Source organism: Bos mutus, chromosome 28 (genome assembly GCF_027580195.1).
Source record: "Bos mutus isolate GX-2022 chromosome 28, NWIPB_WYAK_1.1, whole genome shotgun sequence".
NCBI lineage: Eukaryota > Metazoa > Chordata > Mammalia > Artiodactyla > Bovidae > Bos > Bos mutus.
In genome coordinates this window covers 29,161,600-29,173,210 of record NC_091644.1, presented here as the reverse complement: position 1 = coordinate 29,173,210, position 11,611 = coordinate 29,161,600, and the positions used below count along the sequence as shown (strand labels likewise).

The window sequence follows — 11,611 nt, the reverse complement described above, 5'->3', positions numbered from 1 at the left end:
TTCTATTCCCTCTTTCTAGTAAAACAAAGTTTATTTATTTTGTTTTTTGGCTGCCTTGAGTCTTAAGTTGAGCATGTGGGATCTTCCCCTTGGGACATGCAGAATCATGCTCCTTTGGTCCAGATTGAGATTCATTATTTTGGAAAAGCATAAATATACATTAGCTTTAAGTATCAGAAATAAAAGTAATGGGATCTGGATTACGTGTAGTACCACTTTTGTGATGAACTATTTGAATACCTCCAATTTTTATTGTGCCTGAACTGGGAGAGAAAAAAACCCAACCCAGAGAGGACAGTAGATTTCTTATGACTAGAAACAATGGGACGACCCTGTCTTGGAAAGCGCTTGCGCCCAGACTCAGTTGGCGCCCGCCCTTCTGCTTTTTCTCCAGCCGCCGTTTCCTCCACCTTTCGCGCTCTAGCCACCCGGGAAGCCCAGCGTTAAGGGCAGCTAGGCTCTGATTGGCTCCTTTAAAAGTCTACGGACTATCTGATTGGTGAATCCAGGACCCTTTAGCGCGGTGAGTTTGAAACTGCTCGCACTTAGCTCCAAAGCTGGCGCTTGGAAGTTAGGGACAGCGTCGCCGACTTGGTAGCCGCCGCAGCATTCGCCGCGGGATAAAGCCGGGTAGCGTTGGTGGGGTCAGGGTGTTGCCTATGGGGTGTCGACTCGGAAGGGCCGTCTTGCGGACCTTGGAGGGGGAGTATTAATGAAGCAGGTGATAATTGGGAGGCTGGGTTCCGGGCAGTGGGGTTCTGCGTACCGCCAAGCCCGGCCTTAACCGGAGGCCCCGGGCCTGCGCGTGAAGCGACGCCAACCCCGGCTTCAGTGGGAGGCTTGGGGGAGCCCAGCCCGGCCAGGGTTGTTCAGGCAGGGCTGGCATTGCTCTGGCCTCTGAATTGCAATCTGGGGTCGCGGGTGGCTGAGGAGGCTTTCGGGGTTTGATGGAAGGCAGGTTTGTGCCAAGCGCTTGTGGAGTGCCAGGCTCGGCCCTGCAGCTCCTAGCCTCGCCTCTGGGAGTGGAAAGCAAGACCGCAACTCAGCAAGGTGCTCGCGCCTGCTTCTAATCTCAGGTGGTCCCAGGAAACTGACCGGAAGAACTAACTTGTGGGCCTTCTCAACTTGCCTCTCTGTTCCCATGACCCTAGCCTACCTAGAGCTTTTAAGAACACTTATCCTGGGCATAGACCCCAAGAGAACTTGGATTTTTTGGATTTTATTTTATGCTTGGTGGTTGTTACATACAGTGGAATTGGCAAAAACTGGAAATCTAAGAAACGCCGAGAGTTAGAAACGTGTCTTTTTAAATCCTTTAATCAGTTTTAACATGCAGGTCTTGCTTTCTTTAAAGACCTGGAGGTGTCTGGGTGGATGAAGCCATTGATATTTTACATCCTGTCACTAGGAACAGAGGCATTCAAAAGGCATTACGAAGCCACATCCTTTATTTAAAATAGTTGCAACCAGGAAAAGGTGGAAGAGTAATTGAACCCAGCTTTGAAATTGAGTTAGTTTTCAGTGATTTTGTTTAAAATAAGCTCCACAGTTTCATTGTGATTTGGGCATATTACAGCTGGATATTGAAGAAAAGATTAGTTAATCCTAATCCGTTGCCATTTGTAAAATTGATTTTTAAGATGGCCAGTGTAGTGCAATTTTGTTTATTTAAAAAAGTTTATCTCTGCTTATGTCTGGAATGATTTTGAAAAAGAATGTGAGAAATTTAACTTAAGGTTCAGTGACCTTTATGATTTTATCAGTGATATAAAACGATGGTTTGGGCCTCTGAAGTTAATGTTTCCGTGGCAAACTTACCAGGAAGTCTTGAGTATCTGGTTGTGGTTTCGGCTTTTTTTTTTTTTTTTTAACCATTCTTTTTTTTGTGATTCAAGTATATGGACATTCTTTGTTCTTGACATTGCATGGGGTATAATTAAAATAGACTTTATGTATGGAATTGCCCATTTTCTTTTAGAGTGCTTAGTGATATTTCCCACTTTACAAAAGGTATCTTGAAAATTTTTTATCATCTTTGTGTTACGTGACTCCTGACAACAAGAGAAAGATTAAAACTGTCATTTGAGCAAGTTGAAATGAATATACTTTGGCTTCTTTAAATGTTTTCTAATGGTTGAACAGTGTGACCACGTTTTAGCTCCCTACTTCATGTCTTTAAAAATTGTTTATTAACTTCATAAAAGTATCATGAAGCTACAAATTCAAGTAGCATTCATTGTTAAACTATTTGGGTATAATTGGCACACATTGATGAGCCTTAGAAGTCTTATGTAAAGAACATCAGGGTTTGTTTGGAACGGATAGATAAGTTGATGTCTGAATTTGAAGGTTAATTTTGAAAGAAGCTCCCAGGTGGCTCTAGTGGTAAAGAACCTGCCTGCCAGTGCAGGAAACATAACAGACAGTGGTTTCCATCCCTGGGTCAGGAAGATACCTTGGAGGAGGGCATGGCAGTCCACTCCAGTATTCTCGCCTGGAGAATCCTATGGCAGAGGAGCCTGGCAGGCTCCATAAGATCACACAGTCGGACACTGAAGTGACTTAGTATACCAAAGTTATCCAGGTATAGGATATACAAATATTTCCAATGTTTCAGAAGCTAAGAAAGGTGGGAGAGTCTCGAGTTCTTCCCCTTGTAAATATTGTTTTAATAGAATAGCTAATCTTATGGAAAATTTTTTGAAAGTTTATTTGTATTTGGCTGCACTAGATGTTCATTGCCACAAGTGACTTTCTCTAGTTGAGGCCAGTGGGTGCTACTCTTTGTTGCCGTGCACCAGCTGGGTGTGCAGGCTTCGGTACTTGTGACTCTTGGGCTTAGTTGCCCCCAGCATGTGGAATCTTCCTGGACCAGGGATTGAACCTGTGTTCCCTGCGTTGGCAGGTAGATTCCTATCCACTGCACCATGAGGGAAGTCCTATTGTGGAAAGTTAATACTGCTCTAGGCATGATGGGAAATTCTTTACTTGTAATATCTTATCAATAACTTAAAAGCACCCTTTGACTTAGTGGCATGTAATCAAATAAGCTTTTCTTCTCATTTTAGGGTCTACCATACCCACTGATTAACTATGGAAGACTATACCAAAATAGAGAAAATTGGAGAAGGTGAGTGGTTTTAATAACATTAAAGGATTTTTAAAAAATGATTTAATGATTTGACATCTTTGACATGTAAATATTCAAATTCAGTTTTTAAAGTATCTAACAGTACATTAGTGCATTAATATATATGTTTTCTACATAATAGCATAAGCAAAAAAAAAATAGTTAACCTTTCAAGAGAATTGAAATTATTCTGACATGTCTCCCTACCAGCATCCCTCCAATAATCTTACATTCTTCTAATACTAAACACTTAAAGCAATATATCTATATATTTTTTAAAAAACACTATTGCTATTTTGTAGGTGTGTTGAGGAGAGTGTTAGGGCAGTGAAATTATGTGCTTTAGTTTAAAGTACGTCTGCATATACTCTCTGAAGTTCTAGTCAGGGTCATGTATTTCATTTAGTGGTTAATGTCTTCTTAATGTCTTTTGATTAAAATATATCAACTCTTATTTCAATTATTACCAAATTGTTCTGTGATTTTCTTCTGAGTTAACAAAAATAATTCATTGAACTCAGGTTATAATTTGAACCCCTTTCTGGCTTTTTAGATCATAGAGAACATAACTATATGCATGATGTGGAACTTTAGTTGGCATTTAGCAGACACTCTATAACCATTTGTTGATAAACAGTTTTTCTGTTTATTGTTCAGTCTCCATGCTGCTGCTAAGTCGCTTTAGTCGTGTCCAACTCTGCGACCCCATCCATAGACGGTAGCCCACCAGGCTCCCCTGTCCCTGGGATTCTCCAGGCAAGAATACTGGAGTGGGTTGCTATTCAGTCTCCATAATTTGCCTGTATTGAAGATTTTTAAATTTTATAATGCTTAGTTCATTTCAAAGTGCAAGTCAGGAGAGACAGAGCACTTGTGATGTCTAAAACTCAATTCAGTATATATTGAGTGTTCACTGTAAGTTAATCAGTGGCTCTTATGAGTAAATTTTAGGACCAGGTGAATGTTGTACACTTGAGTGAGAGGTAAGAATACTTTAAAAAGTTTGAATTTACCATTAACTACTTATTTGACTATATTATGTAAATTACTGATCTTCCTGAGTTTATCTTAACAGTGTGCTGGGGGAGGGTGCTACTGGCTTACCTACTTCTGTGTTTAATGCAAGTATAATTTACATCTGAAAAATGTACAGATTTTAAGTGTACAGAAGGTCCACCCATGAAGGATGGTGGTGAAGATCAAACAAGATCAGTTCTCCTTGATTTTTTTTTGACTTCACAGTGCGACTTAAGGGATTTTAGTTCCTTGAATCAGGGATTGAATCCAGGCACTTAGCAGTCAAAGTGCAGAGTCCTAACCACCGGACCATCAGGGAATTCCCAGATCAACTGGTTACCCAAAGCACAGTTACTCCAAATTTCGTCAAAATAATATACAATGGATTTTATGTTAACTTACGTTTTTAAAATGACACCATGACATAGACAATTGGATAGAATTTCTCTATTTAAAAAAAGAGAGTTTATATAGCATCAGTTTGTCACTGAGCAAACCATCCTTAATATTCTGATCAAACAAGTAGATCATTTATTTGTTAGTGGTTCTTATCCTTTTTTGAAATACTACTAGTTTTGGAGAAGCTCTTAAAAAACTGTAAAATAGACTTCCCTAGATATAAGTCCCTCCTAATCGCTTTTGAAGTTACACTGATGTCATACAAAAAAATAGTAAAGCTATTTAAGAAAATTTTCTTATAATTAAGGGAGTCAAGACCTCCCTTAAATTGTCCAACCCCAGATTAAAAATCACTTACCCAGGGGATTCAGCATATCATGCACATGAACTTGTTTTTAGCTGACTAGTCCGTCTCACTTACTGCTTTTTCTGTTCCGTGCACCCAACCACCCCAGGGTCCCTTATATTGAAATTATTGCTCACTAGCTAAAACCCTACATCGGAATCCATGTTCTCAACTTCCAAATGGATGTGAGGCTTCCTGCATTTATTTTATGCCTACCTTGGGGAGGATATTTGACAGGACATACATTCCAATTTACAAATGATCCTTTTTCTCTAAAATGTGTTGGAAAATTACTGGTAATTTGAATTGTATAGGGAACCTGTGATGACTATATGGATTTTCTAAACTGCAGATAGGTTAGGTTGTAATTAGCCTCTTTTCTTTTGGAAGTGATGAGAGTATAATTATGAATGAGATGCTTTCTTTGTGGCCACAGCAGATGTTTCTGTCATGTGACACCTTATGGAATTCAGTCATCTTCTAAAATTTTTTTAGTTTGTGGCAGTTGTCACATAGCACTTTGTCTATTTCACACGTACTTTGTTTATTTCAGGTACCTATGGAGTTGTGTATAAGGGTAGACACAAAACTACAGGCCAAGTGGTAGCCATGAAGAAAATCAGACTAGAAAGTGAAGAGGAAGGGGTTCCTAGTACTGCAATTCGGGAAATATCTCTATTAAAAGAGCTTCGTCATCCAAATATAGTCAGGTATGGTATAATATCTGAATTTGAATCATTTTCTGCATGCTATTTCACATGTGAATTTCATTGTGAAAAGTTTTACAGTTGCTTAATTTCTGATTGAACCTTTCTGAGTGGAATAGAACCCTACTGTTTTTGTTCATTGACAATGCTGGGCATAGAAAAACATAGGCTTTTAAAGCAGGAATAGAGTTAGAGGGGCTTGGTGATAGAGATTAGTAGTGGGGCTGGAAAATCAGGATAAACTGGTCAAGGGAGACAAGGAAGTCTTTTTTCACAAAGCTGTGTCACTGTTCCAACTCTGAGAGCTCTGGTCTTTAAGGACTCCTTAATCAGCGACCTGAGATAGGTAGCTAGGTCAGGTGAAAGCTAGGATTTAATTGCATTTTGTGGGCTTGAGATGGTGAACAACTGGTAAGGTTAGATAATACTTTAAAAAGTTTATTTCTATAAGTTGCCTCAATGGAGAGACAAGCTCTAAGCAACAAGCAGTCAGCCTAGAAATATTTTTCTGGACTGCAGGCGATTTACCAAGTTAACACCTGTAATATCACTTAATTTTCAGTTGCTGCCCTGAGGTTCCTTTCTCAAATTCTATTTTAATACTATGGTTTCACTACTAGGGAAGGTACCACCTCTTCTATTCCAAAACAGTATAGCATGTATTTGTTACTGTAGAAATTTCTTATGGCCTGCTTTTTCTAATAGCAACTATGATGTATGTGTATAGAAGCCATTTTACTTTGTGAGAGATCAAAAATGTTAAGATTTGTAATTGTTTTATTTTTCAGTCTTCAGGATGTGCTTATGCAGGATTCCAGGTTGTATCTCATCTTTGAATTCCTTTCCATGGATCTCAAGAAATACTTGGATTCTATCCCTCCTGGTCAGTTCATGGATTCTTCACTTGTTAAGGTAAGAATCTTGCCTAATTTTGTTAGTGTTTATCCTCTGTGAATGTAAAGGGTCTACACTTTAGAAGTGCTTGTGTTTCATGAGAATATACTTGGAAAAAGCGTTAGAAAGTAGAACAAGGAAGAAAAGAATGTTTCATTAAAGAATATTTTGTTTTTTCTCACATAGTCTATAGGTTGTTAACAGTTAAGTATTTTATTACTAGATAGTGCTTCTGGTTGTAAAGTGAAAAGTACTGCCTGAAAAAACAGAAAAGTACTAAGTGTGTATTGTTGGAAACTAGGGTATTCTGTTCTTTGTCAGTCAGATATGTGCAAAATAAAAGAACAAAAGCCTGGGACAGGGTGATGCTGGCAGGCAGTTTCACTTTATTCTGGATTTGAATATATATTTTGTTTAACTTATTGTAGAGATTCAGTTCAGTTCAATCGCTCAGTCGTGTCCGACTCTTTGTGACCCCATGAGTCGCAGCACGCCAGGCCTCCCTGTCCATCACCAACTCCCGGAGTTCACTCAGACTCACGTCCATCGAGTCAGTGATGCCATCCAGCCATCTCATCCTCTGTCGTCCCCTTCTCCTCCTGCCCCCAATCCCTCCCAGCATCAGAGTCCTTTCCAATGAGTCAACTCTTCGCGTGAGGTGGCCAAAGGACTGGAGTTTCAGCTTTAGCATCATTCCTTCCAGAGAACACCCTTTCGAATTCGAAAGGGCTGACCTCCTTTCGAATGGACTGGTTGGATCTCCTTGCAGTCCAAGGGACTCTCTGGAGTCTTCTCCAACACCACAGTTCAAATGCATCAATTCTTCGGCGCTCAGCTTTCTTCACAGTCCAACTCTCTAGAAAAACCATAGCCTTGACTAGACGGACCTTTGTTAACAAAGTAATGTCTCTTCTTTTCAATATGCTATCTAGGTTGGTCGTAACTTTCCTTCCAAGGAGTAAGTGTCTTTTAATTTCATGGCTGCAGTCACCATCTGCAGTGATTTTGGAGCCCAGAAAAATAGAGTCAGCCACTGTTTCCACTGTTTCCCCATCTATTTCCCATGAAGTGATGGGACCAGATGCCATGATCTTTGTTTTCTGAATGTTGAGCTTTAAGCCAACTTTTTCACTCTCCTCTTTCACTTTCATCAAGAGGCTTTTTAGTTCCTCTCCACTTTCTGCCATAAGGGTGGTGTCATCTGCATATCTGAGGTTATTGATATTTTTCCCGGCAATCTTGATTCCAGCTTGTGCTTCTTCCAGCCCAGCATTTCTCATGATGTACTCTGCATATAAGTTAAATACGCAGGGTGACAATATACAGCCTTGATGTACTCCTTTTCCTGTTTGGAACCAGTCTGTTGTTCCATGTCCAATTCTAACTGTTGCTTCCTGACCTGCATATAGGTTTCTCAAGAGGCAGGTCAGGTGGTATAGAGATTAAGTTTCATTTAAATTTAAAATAATTATCCTTATACCGTCTCTACCAAACCACTCCTCAGAGGTAGCCTTTGTTTTATTAGTAATCTTAGAGATACTTGTATGTCAACTTTGTATGTGTATATACAGAAACTTTTTATAAAAATGGGATTTTATATATATTAGTATATATGCATTACTTTCCCTTTTACTGTGTAAAATGTTAGTCTACCCATCTTTCTACTGTCTGATATAATTGCGTAAACCAAGTCCACACTGGTGGACACTGAAGTTGTTTTCCAGCTTGGTGACTCATGTCCTTATGGTCAGTGCTGCAGTGAATATTTTTATATTCCTGTGTATCTTTATAGGAGTCTCAGCACTGAAATCAGTGGGTTGAAGTTATTTATTTACACTTAAAATCTTGATAGTGCTGGTTAACCCTCTAAAAAAGTAGACCAATATCATGGTGTATGTATATTTTTTAGCACATCACTGTCAAAACTTGTTTTGATTAATCTTTTTGATAACAGTACTATGAAAAATACATTAACATCATTTTTCTTTCATTTAACATTTTTTATTTCTTAGCCATTTTATAAACACTACATATTTTTCACTGATGATTCTGTTAGGATACTTTTTTCACTGGTTTTTAAGAGCCTTTTATTGGTAATGTATTGATAATAGTTCTTTTATTGCTTTTTTTTTTTGTCTTTTGTTAATGGTGTGTATATACCATTAGTTATTTTTATAATTTAACATATTTGTACATATCAGTACATGACTTTTGGAGATTTTTATGTCTTATTTAAGTCTTCCTCATGCAAAGATCACATGTATTAGAACAGTACATGACAGTGTTTTTCTAGTGGTTTCAGTAGATTACCATTCCTCCTTTTGTCTTAAATTCTAGATGAATCAAAGGTTTATTTTGATGTCAGAATTAGGGTTCTTAATTTTTTTTCCAAATGGCTAGCCAGTTGTTCCAACTGATTGGTTTTATGTATTTTATAATATTGAACTTTATAGTCAATACTATATTTTATATTTCTGTAGTACTCATGTTGCTTCAAATGTCAGTTACATTTTGTTGGCAACAGGAATCTTACAAAACACTTCTCTGAACTGCTAAACAGTGTTTTGCCATAATTATATCTATTTAAATACAGTCATAATATTCTTTTTTTTTTTTTTCCTTGTGACCAGTGTTTCCAAAGAGGAAGTGAATATATAAAGATAAAAGACAGAAATGGAAAAGACTAAACTTACTCAGGGCAGAACTAGAGTTGCTATAAGTATATAAAACAAAAGTTTAAGAAACTTTCTATATAGAAAATTACCTTATTACTTAAGAATTAGGGACCAGAATAAGTACAAGAAAATGAAATGAGTATCTATAGATGTTCCCATAAGGTGAATATCTTTGTCTTAGTTGTACAAACATAATACTTGATATAAATGGGCTTCTCACGCCCCAGATACTTCCTGTTAGTTTCAACTAAGAAACTAAGGCCTGAGAACTTTTTTGGTAAATTGTTTATTTCTCTGCAATATAATTTCTTATGTCTTTGAAAGAAACCTGCCAAGATTATTTAGAAAATCATTTCATCATATGGTTAAGTTTCTAATTTATATTTCCTCCTTCCAGAGTTATTTGTACCAAATCCTACAAGGGATTGTGTTTTGTCACTCTAGAAGAGTTCTCCACAGGGACTTAAAACCTCAAAATCTATTGATTGATGATAAAGGAACAATTAAGTTGGCAGATTTTGGCCTTGCCAGAGCTTTTGGGATTCCTATTAGAGTATATACGCATGAGGTATGTTGTTTTGGTACTTTTGTTATGTGTGACTGAGGGATTGTTTTCTGTATTCTTTAAGACAAGAAAAAATACTCAGAAAGATTTTCAATCTGCCGGTATCAGTTTATTGCCTCTGTAGTCCAAACTTCATTGTCTGCTATGTGAAAATGCATCTGGAACTTTTGAGTGTTTTTCCTTTGCCAGATGCTGGGATGTTACCTTTGACAGTAGAGGGTGCTAGAGAGGCATTGCAGGAAGCAGTCATTTATTCTCACAAGTCAGTCTCCGATTATTACAAACCTCTGTTACAGTTACTAATCCTGTATAGTAAACCTTCCCTGTGCAAGTTACATGTGATTTCTGTCTCGTTTGGATCCTGTCTTGAAAAAGACTAGTTAAAAGGTTTTGTTGATTAAGTACGATTATTTCAGATGCTTTTGCTGCTGCTGCTGCTAAGTCGCTTCAGTCGTGTCTGACTCTGTGCGACACCATAGACGGCAGCCCACCGGGCTCCCCCGTCCCTGGGATTCTCCAGGCAAGAACACTGGAGTGGGTTGCCATTTCCTTCTCCAATGCATGAGAGTGAAAAGTGAAATTGAAGTCGCTCAGTCGTGTCCGACTCAGTGACCCCATGGACTGCGGCCCACCAGGGTCCTCCGTCCATGGGATTTTCCAGGCAAGAGTACTGGAGTGGGGTGCCATGCTTTTAGAAGCTTGTAAATATAACCAAGTTTTGTCCCTGTTATATTGATGACTTGGCTTTTTGTTTGCTATTTCTGGAGGGAAAGGGAATGCTGAATCACAGTTAAGGATTGTTGGGAAACCTTGTCTTCTGTGGAGTTGTCTACTCTTGTGCTCAAAGACTTCCTCTTGATCAAAACTTGTGACAGTGCACCTCTGGTCAGGTGTCTTGGCTCCTTTTTAATCATTCCTTTTTATAATTTTTCCCATGGATCTGTAAATATATATTATTTGGTTTCCACTGGTTTAAATAGATGCTGTTGCCCTGCACTGTGACAAATGAGATATGCTCAAATAGTAGATTGGTGAAGACCACTGATAAGCTGCTGTGTGCCTTGGTTGTGATTCTAGCACGCGAGCGATGCGTGCGCTTGTGCAGCACGGTGTCAGCCCAGACCCAGCATCATTGTGCTTTTGTTCTTAAGTGAAGGCTGTCTTGATTGTTTTGATCCTTGCGTTTTACTAATTTGAAAAGATTTGGTATGCTTTTATCTTTCCTTCCTTAGTGAATATAACTTACAAATGAAGTATTTATCTAACATTTAGTATTGTGTATAGTGAATTGACTTTTAAACAGTATCAGAGACAATCGTGCAGCATTCTAAAGGATAGTCCTAATATAAATGTTTACATTTAGGTAATTTAATGTGCCACGTTTATTCCAAGTAAGGCGTTTTCTTTGTAATAGGTAGTGACACTCTGGTATAGATCTCCAGAAGTATTGCTGGGGTCAGCTCGCTACTCAACTCCAGTGGACATTTGGAGTATAGGTACCATATTTGCTGAATTAGCAACGAAGAAACCACTTTTTCATGGGGATTCAGAAATTGATCAACTCTTCAGAATTTTCAGGTATTTTTGATTTACGCTTGAGCTGTTAAGAACTTTAAAATTTACATGTAGATAGCAAGAATTATGTTGATGCTTTAACTTGTAAGTTTTTGTTTTGTTCTGGCTTTTTAGAGCTTTGGGCACTCCCAATAATGAAGTGTGGCCAGAAGTGGAATCTTTACAGGACTATAAGAGTACATTTCCCAAGTGGAAACCAGGAAGCTTAGCATCCCATGTCAAAAACTTGGATGAAAATGGCTTGGATCTGCTCTCGGTAAGGAATGCCCTTTATATTGGTTTTAATACCATGGATAATTAATT

At 38.4% G+C, this 11,611-nt stretch overlaps 1 protein-coding gene across 7 annotated transcripts in view; it reads left to right on the top strand.

Annotated features, from left to right (window-relative positions):
- The first annotated feature begins 407 nt into the window (after positions 1-407).
- CDK1 (cyclin dependent kinase 1) overlaps positions 408-11,611 on the top strand; it is a 51,108-nt gene continuing 39,904 nt past the window's right edge. For 5 of the 7 annotated variants that reach the window (XM_070364572.1, XM_070364573.1, XM_070364568.1 and 2 more), the window contains exons 1-7: positions 528-630; positions 3,069-3,130; positions 5,446-5,602; positions 6,388-6,511; positions 9,566-9,736; positions 11,148-11,311; positions 11,423-11,564. In XM_070364572.1, coding sequence (XP_070220673.1) covers positions 3,094-3,130; positions 5,446-5,602; positions 6,388-6,511; positions 9,566-9,736; positions 11,148-11,311; positions 11,423-11,564 — 795 coding nt within the window. In that variant the 5' untranslated portion in view covers positions 528-630; positions 3,069-3,093. The other 2 variants (XM_070364570.1, XM_070364569.1) reach the window with 2 other exon arrangements.